The 23,147-nt window shown below is 41.9% G+C and overlaps 1 protein-coding gene across 1 annotated transcript in view; it reads right to left on the reverse strand.

Moving 5' to 3' along the window:
* The window catches only part of RAP1B (RAP1B, member of RAS oncogene family), a 355,352-nt gene that overhangs the window by 59,799 nt on the left and 272,406 nt on the right, over nucleotides 1-23,147 (reverse strand). The window contains exons 5-6 of the mRNA XM_053716828.1: nucleotides 12,138-12,278; nucleotides 11,384-11,527 (exon numbers count right to left, since the gene is read on the reverse strand). Of these exons, the coding sequence (XP_053572803.1) occupies nucleotides 11,384-11,527; nucleotides 12,138-12,278 (285 nt within the window). The remainder of the gene's footprint in view (nucleotides 1-11,383; nucleotides 11,528-12,137; nucleotides 12,279-23,147) is intronic.

Raw genomic sequence — 23,147 nt, forward strand, 5'->3', positions numbered from 1 at the left:
TGAAGACCAAGTTGCAGCCTTGCAAATCTGTTCAACAGAGGCCTCACTCTTAAAGGCCCAGGTGGAAGCCACAGCTCTAGTGGAATGAGCTGTAATTCTTTCAGGGGGCTGCTGTCCAGCAGTCTCATAGGCTAAACGTATTATGCTACGGAGCCAAAAAGAGAGAGAGGTGGCCGAAGCCTTTTGGCCTCTCCTCTGTCCAGAATAAACGACAAACAGAGAAGAAGTTTGCAGAAAATCTTTAGTTGCCTGTAAATAGAACTTCAGGGCACGGACTACGTCCAGATTATGCAAAAGACGTTCCTTCTGAAGAAGGATTAGGACATAATGATGGAACAACAATCTCTTGATTGATATTCCTGTTAGAAACTACCTTAGGTAAAAACCCAGGTTTAGTACGCAGAACTACCTTGTCTGAATGAAAAATCAGATAAGGAGAATCACAATGTAAGGCAGATAACTAAGAGACTCTTCGAGCCGAGGAAATAGCCATCAAAAACAGAACTTTCCAAGATAACAGCTTAATATCAATGGAATGAAGGGGTTCAAACGGAACACCTTGAAGAACTTTAAGAACTAAGTTTAAGCTCCACGGCGGAGCAACAGTCTTAAACACAGGCTTAATCCTAGTTAAAGCCTGAACGTCTGGAACTTCTGCCAGACGTTTGTGTAAAAGAATAGACAGAGCAGAAATCTGTCCCTTTAAGGAACTAGCAGATAAACCCTTTTCTAAACCCTCTTGTAGAAAAGACAATATCCTAGGAATCCTGACCTTACTCCATGAGCAACTCTTGGATTCACACCAATATAAATATTTTCTGGTAACAGGCTTCCGAGCCTGTATTAAAGTATCAATAACCGACTCCGAGAAACCACGCTTTGATAGAATCAAGCGTTCAATCTCCAAGCAGTCAGTCTCAGAGAAATTAGGCTTGGATGGTTGAAAGGACCCTGAATTAGAAGGTCCTGCCTCAGAGGTAGAGACCATGGAGGACAGGACGACATGTCCACTAGGTCTGCATACCAGGTCCTGCGTGGCCACGCAGGTGCTATCAGAATCACCGATGCGCTCTCCTGTTTGATTCTGGCAATCAATCGAGGCAGCAACGGAAATGGAGGAAACACATAAGCCATCTTGAAAACCCAAGGGGCTGCTAGAGCATCTACCAGCACCGCTCCCGGGTCCCTGGATCTGGATCCGTAACAAGGAAGCTTGGCGTTCTGGCGAGACGCCATGAGATCCAGTTCTGGTTTGCCCCAACGCTGAATCAGGTGAGCAAAGACCTCCGGATGAAGTTCCCACTCCCCCGGATGAAAAGTCTGGCGACTTCGAAAGTCCGCCTCCCAGTTATCCACGCCTGGGATGTGGATCGCTGACAGGTGGCAAGAGTGAGACTCTGCCCAGCGAATTATCTTGGAGACTTCTAACATCGCTAGGGAACTCCTGGTTCCCCCTTGATGGTTGATGTAAGCCACAGTCGTGATGTTGTCCGACTGAAATCTGATGAACCTCAGTGTTGCTAACTGAGGCCAAGCTAGAAGAGCATTGAATATTGCCCTTAACTCCAGAATATTTATTGGGAGGAGTTTCTCCTCCTGAGTCCACGATCCCTGAGCCTTCAGGGAGTTCCAGACTGCGCCCCAGCCCAGCAGGCTGGCATCTGTTGTTACAATCGTCCAATCTGGCCTGCGAAAAGTCATTCCTTTGGACAGATGAACCGGAGACAACCACCAGAGAAGAGAATCTCTGGCATCCTGGTCCAGAGTCAGTAGAGGGGACAGATCTGAATAATCCCCATTCCACTGACTTAGCATGCATAATTGCAGCGGTCTGAGATGCAGGCGCGCAAATGGCACTATGTCCATAGCCGCGACCATTAAGCCGATCACTTCCATGCACTGAGCTACTGATGGCCTTGGAATGGAATGAAGGACACGACAAGCATTTAGAATCTTTGATAGCCTGGACTCAGTCAGGTAAATCTTCATCTCTACAGAATCTATCAGAGTCCCTAGAAAAGGAACCCTTGTGAGTGGTAACAGAGAACTCTTTTCCAAGTTCACTTTCCACCCATGCGACCTCAGAAATGCAAGAACTATCTCTGTATGAGACTTTGCATTTTGAAAACTCGACGCTTGTATCAGAATGTCGTCTAGGTACGGAGCCACCGCTATGCCTCGCGGTCTTAGTACCGCCAGAAGTGAGCCCAGAACCTTTGTAAAAATTCTCGGGGCCGTAGCTAACCCAAAGGGAAGAGCTACAAACTGGTAATGCCTGTCTAGAAAGGCAAACCTTAGGTACCGATAATGATCCTTGTGAATCGGTATGTGAAGGTAGGCATCCTTTAAGTCCACTGTGGTCATATACTGACCCTCTTGGATCATGGGTAGGATGGTTCGAATAGTTTCCATTTTAAACGATGGAACTCTTAGGAACTTGTTTAAGATCTTTAAGTCCAAGATTGGTCTGAAAGTCCCCTCTTTTTTGGGAACCACGAACAGATTTGAGTAAAACCCTTGCCCTTGTTCCGTTAGCGGAACTGGGTGGATCACTCCCATTACTAAGAGGTCTTGCACACATTGTAGAAATGCCTCTTTCTTTATTAGGTTCGTTGACAACCTTGACAGATGAAATCTCCCTTGTGGAGGAGAAGCTTTGAAGTCCAGAAGGTATCCCTGAGATATGATCTCCAACGTCCAGGAATCCTGGACATCTCTTGCCCAAGCCTGGGCGAAGAAAGAGAGCCTGCCCCCCACTAGATCCGCTTCCAGATAGGGGGCCCTTCCTTCATGCTGTCTTAGGGGCAGAAGTAGGCTTTCTGGCCTGCTTGCCCTTGTTCCAGGATTGGTTGCTTTTCCAACCCTGTCTGTAACGAGCAGCAGTTCCTTCCTGTTTTGGAGCGGAGGAAGTTGATGCTGCTCCTGCCTTGAAATTACGAAAGGCATGAAAAACATAATTTATGTAAGAACTTACCTGATAAATTCATTTCTTTCATATTAGCAAGAGTCCATGAGCTAGTGACGTATGGGATATACATTCCTACCAGGAGGGGCAAAGTTTCCCAAACCTTAAAATGCCTATAAATACACCCCTCACCACACCCACAATTCAGTTTAACGAATAGCCAAGAAGTGGGGTGATAAAAAAGTGCGAAAGCATATAAAATAAGGAATTGGAATAATTGTGCTTTATACAAAAAAATCATAACCACCACAAAAAAGGGTGGGCCTCATGGACTCTTGCTAATATGAAAGAAATGAATTTATCAGGTAAGTTCTTACATAAATTATGTTTTCTTTCATGTAATTAGCAAGAGTCCATGAGCTAGTGACGTATGGGATAATGACTACCCAAGATGTGGATCTTTCCACACAAGAGTCACTAGAGAGGGAGGGATAAAATAAAAACAGCCAATTTCTGCTGAAAATAATCCACACCCAAAATAAAGTTTAATAAAAAACATAAGCAGAAGATTCAGACTGAAACTGCTGCCTGAAATACTTTTCTACCAAAAACTGCTTCAGAAGAAGAAAACACATCAAAATGGTAGAATTTAGTAAAACTATGCAAAGAGGACCAAGTTGCAACTTTGCAAATGTGATCAACCGAAGCTTCATTCCTAAACGCCCAGGAAGTAGAAACTGACCTGGTAGAATGAGCTGTAATCCTCTGAGGCGGAGTTTTACCCGACTCAACATAGGCAAGATGAATTAAAGATTTCAACCAAGATGCCAAAGAAATGGCAGAAGCTTTCTGGCCTTTTCTAGAACCGGAAAAGATAACAAATAGACTAGAAGTCTTTCGGAAAGACTTAGTAGCTTCAACATAATATTTCAAAGCTCTAACAACATCCAAAGAATGCAATGATTTCTCCTTAGAATTCTTAGGATTAGGACATAAAGAAGGAACCACAATTTCTCTACTAATGTTGTTGGAATTCACAACTTTAGGTAAAAATTCAAAAGAAGTTCGCAACACCGCCTCATCCTGATGAAAAATCAGAAAAGGAGACTCACAAGAAAGAGCAGATAAATCAGAAACTCTTCTGGCAGAAGAGATGGCCAAAAGGAACAAAACTTTCCAAGAAAGTAATTTAATGACCAATGAATGCATAGGTTCAAAGGGAGGAGCTTGAAGAGCTCCCAGAACCAAATTCAAACTCCAAGGAGGAGAAATTGACTTAATGACAGGTTTTATACGAACCAAAGCTTGTATAAAACAATAAATATCAGGAAGAATAGCAATCTTTCTGTGAAAAAGAACAGAAAGAGCAGAGATTTGTCCTATCAAGGAACTTGCAGACAAACCCTTATCTAAACCATCCTGAAGAAACTGTAAAATTCTCGGTATTCTAAAAGAATGCCAAGAAAAAAGATGAGAAAGACACCAAAAAATATAAGTCTTCCAGACTCTATAATATATCTCTCTAGATACAGATTTACGAGCCTGTAACATAGTATTAATCACAGAGTCAGAGAAACCTCTTTGACCAAGAATCAAGCGTTCAATCTCCATACCTTAAAATTTAAGGATTTGAGATCCTGATGGAAAAAAAGGACCTTGCGACAGAAGGTCTGGTCTTAACGGAAGAGTCCACGGCTGGCAAGAGGCCATCCGGACAAGATCCGCATACCAAACCTGTAAGGCCATGCCGGAGCTACCAGCAGAACAAACGAGCATTCCTTCAGATTACTCTTGGAAGAAGAACTAGAGGCGGAAAGATATAGACAGGATGATACTTCCAAGGAAGTGATAATGCATCCACTGCCTCCGCCTAAGGATCCCGGGATCTGGACAGATATCTGGGAAGTTTCTTGTTTAGATGAGACGCCATCAGATCTATTTCTGGAAGTTCCCACATTTGAACAACCTGAAGAAATACCTCTGGGTGAAGAAACCATTCGCCCGGATGCAACGTTTGGCGACTGAGATAATCCGCTTCCCAATTGTCTACACCTGGGATATGAACCGCAGAGATTAGACAGGAGCTGGAATCCGCCCAAACCAAAAAAATTCGAGATACTTCTTTCATAGCCAGAGGACTGTGAGTCGCTCCTTGATGATGTATGCCACAGTTGTGACATTGTCTGTCTGAAAACAAATGAACGATTCTCTCTACAGAAGAGGCCAAAACTGAAGAGCTCTGAAAATTGCACGGAGTTCCAAAATATTTATCGGTAATCTCACCTCCTGAGATTCCCAAACTCCTTGTGCCGACAGAGATCCCCACACAGCTCCCCAACCTGTGAGACTTGTATCTGTTGAAATTACAGTCCAGGTCGGAAGCACAAAAGAAGCCCCCTGAATTAAACGATGGTGATCTGTCCACCACGTTAGAGAGTGTCGAACAATCGGTTTTAAAGATATAAATTGAAATATCTTTGTGTAATCCTTGCACCATTGATTCAGCATACAGAGCTGAAGAGGTCGCATGTGAAAAACAAGCAAAGGGGATTGCGTCCAATGCAGCAGTCATAAGACCTAGAATTTCCATGCATAAGGTTACCGAAGGGAATGATTGTGACTGAAGGTTTCGACAAGCTGAAAACAATTTAGATGTCTCTTGTCTGTTAAAGACAGAGTCATGGACACTGAATCTATCTGGAAACCCAGAAAGGTTACCCTTGACTGAGGAATCAATGAACTTTTTGGTAAATTGATCCTCCAACCATGATCTTGAAGAAACAACACAAGTCGAATCGCATGAGATTCTTTGAATGAGAAGACTGAGCAAATACCAAGATAATCGTCCAAATAAGGAAATACAAAAACCCTGTTCTCTGAATACAGAAAGAAGGGCACCGAAAATCTTTGAAAAAAATTCTTGGAACTGAGGCTAGGCCAAACAGTAGAGCCACAAAACTGGTAATGCTTGTCTAAAAAGAGAATCTCAAACACTAAAAGTGATCTGAATGAATCGGAATTTGCAGATACACATCCTGCAAAACTATTGTAGACATAAAATGCCCTTGCTAAACAAAAGGCAGAATAGTCCTACAGTAACCATCTTGAATGTTGGTATACATAACGATTCAATATTGATAGATCCGGAACTGGTCTGAAGGAATTGACCTTCTTTGGTACAATGAAGAGATAAAATAAAACCCTAGCCCCTGTTCCAGAACTGGAACTGGCATAATTACTCCAGCCAACTCTAGATCTGAAACACATTTCAGAAATGCTGAGCCTTGCTGTGTTAACTGGGACACGGGAAGAAAAAAATCTCTTAGCAGGAGGCCTTAACTGAAGCCAATTCTGTACCTTTCTGAAACAATGTTCTGAAACCAGAGATTGAGAACGGAATTGATCCAAACTCCTTTGAATAAAACGTAATCTGCCCCATACCAGCTGAACTGGAAAAAAGGGCCGCACCTTCATGGGTACTTAGGAGCTGACTATAGGTTTCTATAAGGCTTGGATATATTCCAAACTGGAAATAGTTTCCAAACTGAAACCGCTCCTGAGGATGAAGGATCAGGCTTTTGTTCCTTATTATGAGAAAAAGAACGAAAAAATGATTATTACCCTGGAAAGAAAGGGAAAAACAAAGTTAACTTAGAAGACATATCAGCATTCCAAGTTAAATCCATAAAGCTTTTCTAGCTAAAATAGCTAGAGACATATACCTGACATCAACTCAAATGATATCAAAAGATGGTATCACCAATAAAATTATTAGCATGTTATAGAATAAAAATAATGCTATAAAATTATGATCTGTTACTTGTTGCGCTAAAACTTCTAACCAAAAAGATGAAGCTGCAGCAACATCCGGTAAAAATATAGCAGGTCTAAGAAGATTACCTAAACATAAGTAAACTTTTCTTAGAAAGGATTCAATTTTCTTATCTAAAGGATCCTTAAATTTAGTACTATCTGCCGTAAGAATAGAAGTACATTTTAGCAGGAATAGAGACAGCCCCAAACCTTAGGGATTTTGTCCCAAAAAACTCTAATCTGTCAGATGGCACAGAATATAATTGCTTAAACGTTTAGAAGGAGTAAAAGAATTACCCAAATTATTCCATTCCCTGGAAATTACTTCAGAAAAAGCATCAGGGAGATTAAACACTTCTGGAATAAATACAGGAGATTTAAAAAACCCTATTTAAACGTTTAGATTTAGTATCAAGAGGACCAGAATCCTCTATATTTAAAGCAATTAATACGTCTTTAAATAAAGAACGAATAAATTCCATCTTGAACAAATAAAAAGATTTAACAGCATCAACCTCTGAGACAGAAACTTCTGAACCAGAAGAACCATTATCAGTATCAGAACGATGATGTTCATTTAAAAATTCATCTGAAAAAAAGAGAAGTTTTAAAAGACTTTTATGTAAACTAGAAGGAGAAATAACAGACATAGCCTTCTAAATGGATTTAAAAAATAAAATCTCTTATGTTTATCAGGAACACTCTGAAAATTAAATGTTGACGGAACAGCAACAGGTAATATAACAGTACTAAAGGAAATTTTATCTGCATTAATAAGTTTGTCATGACATGCAATACAAACAACAGCTGGAGAAACAGGTACCAAAAATTTATAGCAGATACACTTAGCTTGGTAGCTCCAGCCCCGGGCAGTGATTTTCCTCAAGTAACTTCTGACTCAGTTGCAACGTGGAACATCTTGCAATATGTAATAGAAAAAACAACATATAAAGCAAATTGATCAAAATCCTTAAATGACAGTTTCAGGAATGGGAAAAAAATGCCAGAGAACAAGCTTCTAGCAACCAGAAGCAATAAATAATGAGACTTAAATAATGTGGAGACAAAAGCGACGCCCATATTTTTTTAGCGACAAACAAGACGCCCACATTATTTGGCGCCGAAATGCCTTTTGGCGCCAAAAATGACGCCACATCCGGAACGCCGACATTTTTGGCGCAAAATAACGTCAAAAAAATGACGCAACTTCCGGCGACACGTATGACGCCGGAAACGGAAAAGAATTTTTGCGCCAAAAAAATCTGCGCCAAGAATGACGCAATAAAATGAAGCATTTTCAGCCCCCGCGAGCCTAACAGCCCACAGGGAAAAAAGAGTCAAATTTTTGAAGGTAAGAAAAAATGATTAATTCAAATGCATTATCCCAAATATGAAACTGACTGTCTGAAAAATAAGGAAAGTTGAACATTCTGAGTCAAGGCAAATAAATGTTTGAATACATATATTTAGAACTTTATAAACAAAGTGCCCAACCATAGCTTTAGAGTGTCACAGAAAATAAGATTTACTTACCCCAGGACACTCATCTACATGTTTGTAGAAAGCCAAACCAGTACTGAAACGAGAATCAGTAGAGGTAATGGTATATATAAGAGTATATCGTCGATCTGAAAAGGGAGGTAAGAGATGAATCTCTACGACCGATAACAGAGAACCTATGAAATAGACCCCGTAGAAGGAGATCACTGCATTCAAAATAGGCAATACTCTCCTCACATCCCTCTGACATTCACTGCACGCTGAGAGGAAAACCGGGCTCCAACTTGCTGCGGAGCGCATATCAACGTAGAATCTAGCACAAACTTACTTCACCACCTCCATCGGAGGCAAAGTTTGTAAAACTGAATTGTGGGTGTGGTGAGGGGTGTATTTATAGGCATTTTAAGGTTTGGGAAACTTTGCCCCTCCTGGTAGGAATGTATATCCCATACGTCACTAGCTCATGGACTCTTGCTAATTACATGAAAGAAATTAGACTGTTTGGCCTTTCATTTGGCCCTATCCTGAGGAAGGGAGTGACCCTTACCTCCCGTAATGTCAGCAATAATTTCCTTCAAACCAGGCCCGAATAAGGTTTGCCCTTTGAAAGGAATATTAAGCAATTTAGATTTAGAAGTCACATCTGCTGACCAAGATTTAAGCCATAGTGCTCTGCGCGCCTGGATGGCAAAACCGGAGTTCTTAGCCGTTAGTTTGGTTAAGTGCACAACGGCATCCGAAACAAATGCATTAGCTAGCTTAAGTGCTTTAAGCTTGTTCATAATCTCATCCAATGGTGCTGTGCGAATGGCCTCTTCTAGAGACTCAAACCAGAAAGCCGCCGCAGCAGTGACGGGCGCAATGCATGCAAGGGGCTGCAATATAAAACCTTGTTGAACAAACATTTTCTTAAGGTATCCTAATTTTTTATCCATTGGATCTGAGAAAGCACAACTATCCTCCACCGGGATAGTGGTGCGTTTAGCTAAAGTAGAAACTGCTCCCTCCACCTTAGGGACCGTCTGCCATAAGTCTCGTGTGGTAGCGTCTATTGGGAAAATTTTTCTAAATATCGGAGGAGGGGAAAAAGCACACCGGGTCTATCCCACTCCTTGCTAATAATCTCTGTAAGCCTTTTAGGTATAGGAAAAACGTCAGTACACACCGGCACCGCATAGTATTTATCCAGCCTACATAATTTCTCTGGGATCGCGACCGTGTCACAATCATTCAGAGCCGCTAACACCTTCCCTAGCAATACGCGGAGGTTCTCAAGCTTAAATTTAAAATTTGAAATTTCTGAATCCGGTCTCCCTGGATCAGATCCGTCACCCACAGAATGAAGCTCTCCGTCCTCATGTTCTGCAAATTGTGACGCAGTATCGGACATGGCTCTCGTGTCATCAGCGCGCTCTGTCCTTAACCCAGAGCTATCGCGCTTGCCTTAGATAATACTTCTTTCATAACATTAGCCATATCTTGTAAAGTGATTTGTAAGGGCCTTGATGTACTTGGCGCCACAACATCACGCACCTCCTGAGCGGGAGGCGCAGGTACTGACACGTGAGGAGAGTTAGGCGGCATAACTTCCCCCTCGATGTCTGGTGATAATTTCTTTACTGGTAAAGATTGACCTTTATTTAAAGTAATATCAATATAATTGGTACACATATTTCTATTGGGCTCCACATTGGCTTTTAAACATAATGAACAAGCAGATTCATCTGTATCAGACATGTTTAAACAGGCTAGCAAGCCTGGAAATTACTTTCAGAAAATTTTCCAGCAATGTAAAAAACGCTGCTGCGCTTTTAAAACACAAAAAGACAAGTACAGTTGAAATAACAATGAACAAATTCAGTTATAGCAACCAAATTTTACATTAAATGTATAAAATCAGCAGAGGATTGCACCCACTAGTAACGGATGATTAACCCCTTAATACCCAAAAACGGATAATCAATTTAACAGTTAACGTTTTTATCACAGTCAAACACACTGTCACAGGTCTGCTGTGACTGATTACCTCCCTCAAATATAAATTTTGAAGACCCCTGAGCTCTCCGGAGACGTCCTGGATCAAGGAGGAAGAAACAGGAAGACTATGATTGAATATTAACTGCGCAACAAGGCGCTAACACAAAGCCCCTCCCAGTCATATTACACAGTGGGAGACCAGCTAAAACTGTTTCTATGCAGAAATATACGTTAGCCATGTGGAAAAAATCATGCCCAAAGAGATTTATCACCAAGTACCTCACAAAACGATTAACATGCCAGTAAACGTTTTTAAAAAACAACATTTCATATGTTGTGTAAAGTTATCACTAAGCCTGCTACCAGTCGCTTCTACTGCAGTTAAGGCTCATACATTATTACAGTATTACCAGTATTTTTTCAGTCAAAATCTATTCCATAGAAAATAACTCTACTGTGTATACATTTACCAGCCTGATACCAGTCGCTACTACTGCATTTTAGGCTGTACTTACATCATATGGGTATCGGCAGTGTTTTCTTAGTCAATTCCATTCCTAGAAAATATTTTACTGCACATACCTCATTTGCAGGGGACCCCGCATGCTATTCCCTTTTCTGAAGTTACCCCACTCCTCAGAATGTGCGAGAACAGCCAGTGGATCTTAGTTACGTCTGCTAAGATCAAAGAAAACGCAGGCAGATTCTTCTTCCAATACTGCCTGAGAGAAAAAACAGCACACTCCGGTGCCATTTAAAATAAACTTTTGATTGAAGAATAACTAATTAAAAAACTCCTAACTCCTCTCACGACCTCCTTCTTTGTTGAGTTTTGCAAGAGAATGACTGGATATGACATGTGAGGGGAGGAGCTATATAGCAGCTCTGCTTGGGTGATCCTCTTGCAACTTCCTGTTGGGAAGGAGAATATATCCCATAAGTAATGGATGACCCGTGGACTGACTACACTTAACAAGAGAAATACATTTTTGGATGGTAAAAGAAAAGCAGTATGAATATTGTGAAAGAGGTGTGAACGTTTGGAAAAAAAAAAAAAAGCCTATTAAAAACAATATTATTGCTGGCTCATACACTATAATTAAAGCTTGTCTGCCACCAATGGAATGTTACTTTCAAATCGTAGCAGATGCAGGTGAATTAACATTTGGTCATTCGTTAAAACCTTACCTCGTTGACATTAATCTTAGATTTAGCAGAAGACTCCAAGAATGCACAATTGTTCCATTGTCTTGCTAGATTTTGCCCTTGTTCCTTTCCCACAACTCTTTCATCTTCCAAGTCACACTTGTTACCCACCAAGATCATTGGCACCTAGTGGTTTGAGGATAAGGGGGAAAACAGTTAGTTTTATTATAATGCCAGATATTTGATCATTAATTTCAGTTGTGCCCATTTTATTAAACACTTGCCTATATGTCTACAAACTTGTAAAACAAGATATATTATTGGTGCCTGCAATTATTTTATCAGATACTCTGTCTTCACTCCATCCACCCTCCGCATGGTTACGCTGTAAGCTTTTTTATGGTGTAGAAATAATCTCAATGGCAATTGAACAGACCACAAGACAAAATTCACCCCTATCTTATTGCACTGGAAGGGCTGTGACTTTGTGCAGCACCCAATGAAAGAACAAAATATGAAATAAACAGTGTTTTTACTTGACAATAAATGTGTGGTCAACCATTGTGTTTGGCTCACAAATATCTATGTCAGCACAAAATAGGATAAACTGTCACAGACTGCTGCTATAAGAACTTCAGTCGGTTGCAAATTGCAACAATATTGTAAACTACGGTCCATAAAAAATGGAAGTAGAATGTAATTAGTATAGCACAGTGGTACACTTTTGTTAAAACCTTAAAAACGAAATTAGTAGAATCAAGATCTTTAAAGCTTTGTTTTTCTACAAAGTGCTTACATCGTCTGTGTCTTTGACTCGAAGAATCTGCTCTCTCAAGTCTTGCAAATCATTAAAGGTGGACTGTGCAGTTATAGAGTACACCAATGCAAAACCTTGTCCATTTTTCATATAGAGATCTCTCATTGCTGTGAATTGCTCCTGTAATAAAAACAAACATTTCCAGTTAGGCATATGCATTTCTAGGTAGTTCTAGCACAGCAGCAGATATCTATCAAGTATAATACCTAATGCTTAACAATCTAATGAAGAAGTGGTTCTGCTTTTAATTGTTTCACACTCCTTATTTTATGCTAATCAAATACTTAGTAGACAAGACATTTACATTTCTGCAGCCTTCCATAAAATGTAAGTAGTCAACAGGGGAGTCCCCACCTCAAAGCTAAAATAATCGTATTTGTTAAATCAGGGTGCAACAAATTCCAGGTGCTGTAGCATTTAGACAGTAAAGCCTTGTCCTGGGGACCAATGGCTTAGCAAGGCCCAGGTCTTGAATACTGATTCCCCCCATTGCAGCCTACAACTATAGGCTAGAAATAGTTTGAGTTTAATGCACCTCTCTCTCTAGAGTCTCTTTGTTATATATAGGCTGTCTCTGTTCATCTTTTAATTACAGAATACAAATGTTTACATGTGCATTTTCATTTCAAATGTTTTTCAATAATATAAAATAAATTTGCCTTTAGCAGTGTAATGAATACAATACAAGAGAATTATGTACATAGGCGCAAACACAGGTACAAATAAACAGTGTCAATACTTCAAGTGATTATCCATGCACTAGCCCAGAGCCACTCAAATTACGGCATAAGAGCTGCATCTAGCGGCCAGTAATTTGTCTTAAAAAAAAAAAAAAAAATTACAACATTTCTCATTAATTTATAAACAATGCATATTTGTACCAGTTCTTTTAAAGTTGCATAGCATATGAAGGTACATTCAATTAAATGTATAAATGTATAATCTATTTTTTTATATTAAGGCATTATCCTTAGGGTAAGAGAGGATAATGTAACGTAACCCCCAGGTCAATCCCACCATTAGTGACTGACTCTTCATACAAAAAGTGCTCCACAGCACTAAGCAAATAGGGGGTTACTAGAAAAGTATTCAGCATTTTATTTGCATTCCAAAAGAAACAATGATTAGTAGAAGTATTTGCAATATCTGCGTAAGAAAAAGCAAATTATGCTTACCAGATAATTTCCTTTCCTTCTGTATGAGGAGAGTCCACGGCTTCATTCCTTACTTGTGGTAATACAGAACCTGGCCACCAGGAGGAGGCAGAAACACCCCAACCAAAGGCTTAAATACCTCCCCCACTTCCCTCATATACCAGTCATTCTGCCAAGGGAACAAGGAACAGTAGGAGAAATATCAGGGTATAAATGGTGCCAGAAGAACAAAACAAAATTTAGGTCCGCCCAACAGAGAATACGGGTGGGGGCCGTGGACTCTCTTCATACAGAAGGAAAGGAAAATATCTGGTAAGCATAATTTATGCTTTCCTTCTTAATATGAGGAGAGTTCACAGCTTCATTCCTTACTTGTGGGAAACATATACCCAAGCTCCAGAGGACACAATGAACGGGAGAGCAAAAAAGGAGACGGACCCTATTCCGAGGGCACCACAGCCTGCAAAACCTTTCTCCCAAAAGCTGTAAGGAGGGCCAGGTAGCCGCCCTATAAATCTGATCCATAGAGGCCTCATTCTTGAAGGCCCAAGAGGAAGCCACTGCTCTAGTTGAATGAGCCTTAATCCTCTGAGGAGATTTATGACCCACTGTCTCATAAGCTAAGCAAATAATGCTCTTCAACCAAAAAGGTAAGGAAGTGGACGAGGCCTTCTGCCCCCTACGCTTCCCAGAATAGACAAAAAACAAAGAAGAAGTCTGTCGAAACTCCTTTGTAGCCTGAAGATAGAACTTCAAGGCCCGAACCACATCCAGATTATGAAGTAACCGTTCCTTCCAAGGAGGAGGATTAGGACACAAGGAAGGAACCACAATCTCCTGATTGATGTTGCGATCTGAAACGACCTTAGGAAGAAAACCTAACCCATTACGAACAACAGCCTTATTAGCATAAAATACTAGGTAAGGAGGCTCACATTGCAAGCCAGTCATTTCAGAGACTCTGCATTCCGAAGCAATAGCCAGTAGAAAAAGAACCTTCCAAGACAGTAATTTAATGTCAACAACATGCATAGGCTCAAACTGAGCCTTCTGCAAGACCTTAAAAACAAGATTTAAACTCCAAGGAGGAGCGCTAAATCTAAACATAGGCCTGATTCTAGCTAGAGCCTGAACAAAAGACTGAACATCTGGAAGCTCAGCGAGCCTCTTGTGCAGTAAAACAGATAGGGCCGAAATCTGTCCCTTAAAGGAGCTAGCAGAAAGGCCCTTCTCCAGACCATCCTGGAGAAAGGAAAGAATCCTGGACACCCTGACCTTATGCCAGGGGAATCCACGCTCTTCACACCAGAATTAGTAGGTCCTCCACACCTTATAATAGATGCGACGAGTAACCAGCTTACGAGCTTGAATGAGAGTATCAACTCTCTCAAAGAAACCTCTCTTGGCTAGGACTAAGCGTTCAATCTCCACACAGTCAGCTTTAGAGAATCTAGATTTTGATGAACAAAAGGACCTTGTTCCAGCAGATCCCTGTGACAAGATAACTTCTATGGAGGAGATGACGACAACCCCACTAGATCCGCGAACCACATCCTTCACGGCCACGATGGAGCAATCAGTATCACGGATGCCTGCTCCTGCTTGATACAGGCCACTACTCAAGGAAGGAGAGGTAATGGCGGAAAAAGGTATATTAGACTGAACCTCCAAGGCACCACTAATGCATCTATTAGTTCTGCCTGAGGATCCCTGGATCTCAACCCATACCTGGGTTGCTTGGTATTGAGACGAGACCCCATGAGATCTATCTCTGGAGTCCCCCACCTGTTGCATATCTCCGCAAACACCTCGGAATGAAGAGACTATTCCCCCGGATGAAAGGATTGCCTGCTGAGAGAATCCGCTTCCCAGTTGTCCACACCCGGAATGTGGATCGCTGACAGCCAACAGTTGTGGGCCTCCGCCCACTCAAGAATGCGAGATATCTCCCTCATTGCTAGCGAGCTCCTCGTTCCTCCCTGGTGGTTGATGTAAGCCACCGAGGTGATATTGTCTGATTGGAATCTGATAAACTGGGACGAACCCAGATGGGCCAAGCCTTCAGAGCATTGAAGATTGCTCGAAGTTCCAGAATGTTGATCGGAAGAGCGATCTCCTCCCGAGACCAAAGGCTCTAAGCCTTCTTGGCTCCTGAAACTGCTCCCCATCCTGAGAGACTCACATCTGTAGTCACAATTTCCCAGGATGGTCTTAAAAAGGATGTCCCTCTGGACAGATTATCTGGGCAGAGCCACCAAGAGAGCAATTCTCTCGACCGGTTGTCTAGAGAGACCTGTTGAGATAGATCTGAATGATTGCCGTTCCACTGTCTCAGCATGCACAGCTGTAACGGTCTGAGACGGAACCTGGCAAAGGGTATTATGTCCATGCTGGACATCATGAGACCAATCACCTCCATACACTGCGCCACAGAGGGCCTTGAGGAGGTCCAGAGGGCAAGACATGCTGAAGCCAGCTTGCAGCGGTCTCTGGTCTGAAAGAAATATCCTCATGACTAGTAAGTCTATTATAGTGCCCAGGCATTCTACTCTGGTGCTTGGAATAAGAGAACTCTTTTCTAAGTTTATCTTCCATCCATGGGATCGAAGAAGAGAGAGAAGAGATTCTGAATGTTCTTCCGCTAGACCAAAGGATGGTTCTTGTATCAGAATATCGTCCAAGTAAGGTGCTACTGCAATACCCTGAAAATTATTGGGGCAGTAGCAAGGCCAAACAGAAGAGCAATAAACTGGAAGTGCTGGTTCAGGAAGACAAATCTTAGGAACTGAAAGTGTTCCCTGTGGATTGGGACATGAAGGTAAGCATCCTTCAGATCTATAGTGGTCATGAACTGTCCCTTCTGAACTAAGGGAAGGATAGACCTTATCGTCTCCATCTTGAACGAGTGGACGCTTAGAAACTTAAGCACTTTAGGTCCAGAATCGGGCAGAAAGTTCCCTCCTTCTTTAGGACCACAAAATGGTTTGAGTAGTATGCAAAGCTTTGTTCCTCTATGGGAACCGGGACAATGACTCCAAAGGAGGAAAGATCCCGAACGCACCCCAGAAAGGCATCCCTCTTTCTGGTTTTGATTAAAGATTTGCGAGAAGGAATCTGCTCTTGGGTGGAAGAGACTTGAACCCAATTCTGTAACCCTGAGCAATGACCTCCAGGACCCAAGGACCCTGCACATCCCTGAACTAAGCTTCTGAGAAAAGCGAAAGTCTGCCCACTACCATAGAAGAACCGGGGGCGACCCCTTCATGCTGATTTAATCTCAGCGGGCTTCTTGCTCTGCTTGGACTTATTCCAGGACTGAGCCGGCTTCCAAGTCTTAGGCTGCTCGGTCTTGGTCTTAGCAGAGGGTTGCGGATGCTGAGATTTGTCAGAACGAAAATTATAAGCTTGTCCTTTAGATCTGTTCTTTTTATCTTGTGGTAGGAAGGCCCCCTTGCCCCCTGTAACCGTGGAAATAATGGAGTCCAGGCCTGGACCAAACAAAATCTTACCCTTGAAAGGAAGGGAAAGAAGTCTGGACTTGGAAGTCAAGTCTGCAGACCAGAACTTCAGCCACAGAGCCTGGCGGGCCTGAACAGAAAACGCAGCAGTTTTAGCATTTAAACAAATAATTTGCATCACAAATAAAAGAATTAGCGACCCTTAACGCCTTAATTCTATGACGAATAATATCAAGAGGCCCTTCCACTTTAATTCCGATAAGGAGTCACACCAGTAGGTAGCCGCTCCTGATTGAAATAAATATCCTGAATGTTGAAACATATTTCTTAACAGAGTTTCCATCTTTTTATCCATGGGCTCTTTGAACGACGAGCTATCCTCCAGTGGGATAGTAGTGCATTTTGCAAGAGTAGAGACGGCGCAATCCACTTTAGTGATGGAACCCCACAACTCCAATTGAGAGTCTGGGACTGGGAACAGTTTCTTAAAGGCAGACGAAGGGGTGAAGGAAGAACCAATCCTCTCCCATTCGTTCTTAATGTTTGCCATCTTTACAGGAACAGGGAAAGTCTGAGGAACAACCCTATCTTCGCAAACTCTATCAAGTTTAGGAATTAAAATTTCTTCAGGCAGCTTGGCCTCTGGAACCTAAAGTAGCCAGAACTTCCTTTAAAAGAAAGCACAAGTGCTCCATTCTAAATCTAAAAATCTGGTTCCTCCGCAATTGGAGGCTTAGAGGCAGTCGATTCAGACCCAGAAAGTTCACACTCTGAAGTATCAGAAAGAACTTCATCATCAGATAACAGTCTATCAGCTATAGCCAATAAACTAGACAATGACCCCTGGGAAGGAGAGCAATATTTGACCTTTTGCTTGCGCTTAGCAGGGCGAGGTAAAGCACGAATGGCCGCAGACACCCCCGTTTGTAACTTAACAGTAAAGTCTGGAGGTAAAAGGCCTCCTCCAGACAGAGGATCAGAGAGTGCTACGGGAAACTGCATGTGCAGTAGGAGATGCAAGCAGCATTTGCACCTCACGGGACGGGGACTCCTCAGAGGTGGAAGGCTCAGTGGTATTAAACATGTTAACCTTTTTTGACAATCACTTTTTCTAGACATGTGGAACATAATTGAGAAGGCGGGTATACCTTGGCCTCCTCACAATATAAACAGACAGTCTTAGGTATAGAGGGAGTGCCCTCTAAAACATCAGAGTCCTCCATAGCTATGGGCTATGTCCTGATATAACAATAACAAACATTATATAAAATATAAAACCGCCACCTTTATACCCCCAATGGCTGGGGCATTCACCACCTCCTATGACCCAGGCACACAGAGAAAACCGCTGCTCTCCGATAACCAGCACAGTCAGAGAATAGGAAGTGAAAATACGACCACAACCGGTCACATGGAGCGCAACCTAGGACCGCCTCTGCTAAGGAAAAGCGCGCCAAGCTTGTAAAGCTGCGCAGCTCTAAAGTGAAAATAACCTGTATGTTCCAACATCAGCCTATGAGCCTCAAAAAACATCTCACATATAATGCAGAATAAATCAAATAAAAATTTATGAGATTAAGCCCCACTTTTCAATAATCCCCCCTCAGGAGATATTAACTCTTGATTCCATACAGATAAAAGGAGCCACACTGTGACCCTGTCTTCTAGCGTTACCATATGTGTGCAAAATGAAACAATCTTACCGGAATCTATGCTGTGAAACAGAAAACACAGCCTCTCAAGTCTTGTCGGTCTTGTAGCATCGCTCCTGACATGGACTTGAGTGATCAAAGCAGGCAGTGAAACTCGTCAACACTGATTGCTTAGGACCTGCTAATACGAGTCTGGATGGTTTCACAGAACAACTCTCCCTGCATCTCCAGACCCTAACTTTCGTCAATGCTCTCACTGAGAGGCTGACAAGACTACTTAAAACTCCAGTCCCATTTCAAAGGGTAGATACCCTCCATAAGGAACTACTCCGTATCTTCTGACACTTCTCTGCCAACCTCCTGTGACGAAAGGCAAAGAATGACTGGGATATGAGGGAAGTGTGGGAGGTATTTAAGCCTTTGGCTGGGGTGTCTTTGCCTCCTCCTGGTGGCCAGGTTATGTATTCTCACAAGTAAGGAATGAAGCCGTGGACTCTCCTCATATTAAGAAGGAAACCACTGCTAATGTGGTGTTTGAATACTGGCGCACAGGGTATACACAGCATATGTGCGTATTCTGTTTAAAACAATAATAACTTAAATTTTACTAGAATATTTTTCTCTAATAAAAAAAAAGCTTCTATTCAAAACGGAAATGCACTCTCATTGCACATTTCAATTTTGACCATTATGTATCTTTGATATTGTTCCAGGAGGCACAGTTTATAAGGGTTAAATAGATCATGAAGCTGTCTGCTTTGTTCACAGCGTAAAAAAGCATCTTTGTACAGTGTTTGGAAAGTCAAAATAATTAGGTAAGCTCTTAGCAAGAGGCTGGTAAATCAAAGTGACAAGCTCCTACAGCAGAGGGCAAGACCAGTGAACTATAGAGAGGAAGGTGTATTGTAGTACAAACACTTATAGTGTAGACAAAAAAAACAACATAATTTATGTAAGAACTTACCTAATAAATTCATTTCTTTCATAGTGGCAAGAGTCCATGAGCTAGTGACGTATGGGATATACATTCCTACCAGGAGGGGGCAAAGTTTCCCAAACCTCAAAATGCCTATAAATACACCTCACTCATACCTCAGTTTAATGTATAGTCAAGTAGTGAGGTGTAAAAAAAGGAGTAAAAAGCATACAAAGAGAGGAACTGGAAAAATAATGTGCTTTATACAAAAAAAACATAACCACAAAAAATAGGGTGGGTCTCATGGACTCTCGCCACCATGAAAGAAATGAATTTATCAGGTAAGTTCTTACATAAAATTATGTTTTCTTTCATGTAAGTGAGCTAGTGACGTATGGGATATAATACCCAAGATGTGGAAGTCCACGAGTCACTAGATAGGGAGGGATAAAATAAAAACAGCTATATCCGCTGAGAAATGAAATACAAAAAAAATTAAGTTTTCTTAAAGATTTTAAAAAATTCAAATCAAAGGCCTAGAATCAAACTGAGACAGCTGCCTGAAGAACCTTTCTACTAAATGCTGCTTCCAAAGAAGCAAACGCATCAAAATGGTAAAATTTAGTAAAAGTATGCAAAGAAGACCAAGTTGCTGCTTTGCAAATTTGATCAACTGAAGCTTCATTCTTGAAAGCCCAATAAGTGTCAACTGATCTATTAGAATGAGCTGTAATTCGCTGAGGCGGAGACTGCCCCGCCTCCAAATAAACTTTGTGAATCAAAAGTTTCAACCAAGATGCCAGAGAAATAGCAGAGGCTTTCTGACCTTTTCTGGAGCCAGAGAAAATAACAACAAATAGACTAGAAGTCTTTCTGAAATCTTTAGTAGCCTCAACATAATATTTCAAAGCTCTTACCACATCCAAAGAATGTAAAGATCTTTCAAGAGTATTCTTAGGATTAGGACACAAGGAAGGAACAACAATTTCCCTATTGATGTTGTTAGAATTCACAACTTTAGGCAAAAATTTAAACTAAGTCTGCAAAACAGCTTTATCTTGATGAAAAATCAGAAAAGGAGACTCACAAGAGAGCAGACAATTCAGAAACTCTTCTAGCAGAAGAGATAGCCAAAAGAAAACAAATTATGCTTACCTGATAATTTCATTTCCATCTGTGCGAGTCCACGGCTTCATTCATTACTTGTGGGAACTAAGAACCTGGCCACCAGGAGGAGGCCAAGACACCCCAGCCAAAGACTTAAATACCTCCCCCACTCCCCTCATCCCCCAGTCATTCTGCCAAGGGAACAAGGAACAGTAGGAGAAATATTAGGGTATAAATGGTGCCAGAAGAACAAAAATAAATATAGGTCCGCCCACTGGAGAACCGGGCGGGAGCCGTGGACTCTCCTCCCACAGATGGAAATGAAATTATCAGGTAAGCATAATTTATGTTTTCCATCTTAATGGGAGGAGAGTCCACGGCTTCATTCATAACTTGTGGGAAACAAATACCCAAGCTCTAGAGGACACTGAATGAAAAAAACAGGAGGGGAAAAGAAGGCTGACCCTAATCTGAGGGCACCACAGCCTGCAAAACCTCTCTCCCAAAAACTGCTTCCGCTGAAGCAAAAACATAAAATTTGTAAAACTTTGTAAACGTATGCAAGGAGGACCAAGTAGCCGCCTTACAAATCAGCTCCATAGAGGCCTCATTCTTAAAGGCCCAGGAAGAGACCACAGCTCTAGTTGAGTGAGCCGTAATCCACTGAGGAGGTTTATGTCCCACTCTCTCATAGGCCAAGCGAATCAAGCTCCTCAACCAAAAGTATAGGGAAGTGGAAGAGGCCTTCTGCCGCCTGCGCTTCCCAGAATACACAACAAATAAAGATGAAGTCTGTCTGAATTCTTTCGTGGCCTGAAGATAGAACTTCAAGGCTCGAACCACATCCAAATTATGAAGCAACCTTTCCTTTGAAGAAGAAGAAGGGTTAGGACACAAGGAAGGAACCACTATCTCCTGGTTGATGTTACGGTTCGACACAACCTTGGGAAGAAATCCAAACCCAGTGTGAAGAACAGCCTTATTGGCGTGAAAAAACAGATAAGGCGGCTCACATTGCAAGGCCGCCAACTCAGAGACTCTGCGTGCTGATGCTATAACCAGTAGGAATAGAACCTTCCAAGAAGGAGTTTTAATGTCAAGCGAATGCATAGGCCCAAACGGACCCTTCTGCAAAATCTTAAGTACCAAGTTTAAGCTCCAAGGGGGAGCGGAATTTCTAAAGACAGGCCTGATCCTAGACAGTCTGAAGGAAGGACTGAATATCAGGAAGCTCCACAAGTTTCTTGTACCGATAAAGTCGAAATCTGTCCTTTTAAAGGAACTGGCGGCAAACCCCTTCTCAAACCCATCCTGGAGGTAGGACAGGATCTTGGATACCCTAACCTTATGCCAGGGATATTCTGTGACGAAAAGCAAAGAATGACTGGGGGATGAGGGGAGTGGGGGAGGTATTTAAGCCTTTGGCTGGGGTGTCTTTGCCTCCTCCTGGTGGCCAGGTTCTTAATTCCCACAAGCAATGAATGAAGCCGTGGACTCTCCTCCCATTAAGATGGAAATAATTTCCAAGAAAGTAATTTAATATCCAGAGAATGCATAGAAACAAAAGGAGAAGCCTGTAAAATCTTCAATACCAAATTGAGACACCAAGGAGGAGAAATAGATTTAATAACAGGTTTGATACGAGTCAAAGCCTGAACAAAACAGTGAATATCAGTTAGCTTAGCAATCCTTTCTATGAAATCAGACAGAAAGAGCAGAAATTTGTCCTTTCAAAGTATTTGCAGACAACCCTTTATGCAAACCATCCTGAGGAAACTAATATCCTAGTAATTCTGAAAGAATGCCAAGAATAATCATGAGTGGAACACCATGAAATATAGGTTATCCAAACCCGATGATAAATCTTCCTTGAAACAGAATTAAGAGCCTGTATCATAGTGCTAATCACTGAGTCAGAGAAACCTCTGACTAAGCACTAAGCGTTCAATTTCCATGCCTTCAAATTTAGAGATTTGAGATCCTGATGGAAAAATGGACCTTGAGATAGAAGGTCTGGCCTTAAGGGAATTGGCCAAGGTGGGCAACTGGACATCCGAACAAGATCCGCATACCAAAACCTGTGAGGCCATGCTGGAGCCACCAGGAGCACAAACGATTGCTCCATGATGATTTTCGAGATCACTCTTGGAAGAAGAACTAGAGGCGGGAAAATATAAGCAGGTTGATAACACCAAGGAAGTGTCAATGCATCCACTGCTTCCTCCTGAGAAACCCTGGACCTCTGCATAATCCCCATTCCACTGACCGAGCATGCACAGTTGCAGTGGTCTGAGATGAAACCAAGCAAACGGAACGATGTCCATTGCCGCTACCATTAATCCGATTACCTCCATACACTGAGCCACTGATGGCCGAGGAATGGACAGAAGTGCTCGGCAAGTATTCAAAATCTTTGATTTTCTGACCTCCGTCAGAAATACTTTCATGGCTACCGAGTTTATCAGAGTTCCCAAGAAAGGAACCCTTGTCTGTGGAACAAGTGAACTCTTCTCTATGTTTACCTTCCAGCCGTGAGTTCTCAGAAAAGACAACACTGTGTCCGTGTGAGATTTTGTCAGATGATATGTTGACGCCTGAATCAGAATATCGTCCAGATAAGGCGCCACCGCTATCCCTTGCGGTCTGAGAACCGCCAAAAGAGACCCTAGAACCTTTGTGAAGATTCTGGGTGCTGTGGCCAA

This window comes from Bombina bombina, chromosome 6, assembly GCF_027579735.1.
Source record: "Bombina bombina isolate aBomBom1 chromosome 6, aBomBom1.pri, whole genome shotgun sequence".
In the NCBI taxonomy this organism is placed as follows: Eukaryota; Metazoa; Chordata; class Amphibia; order Anura; family Bombinatoridae; genus Bombina; species Bombina bombina.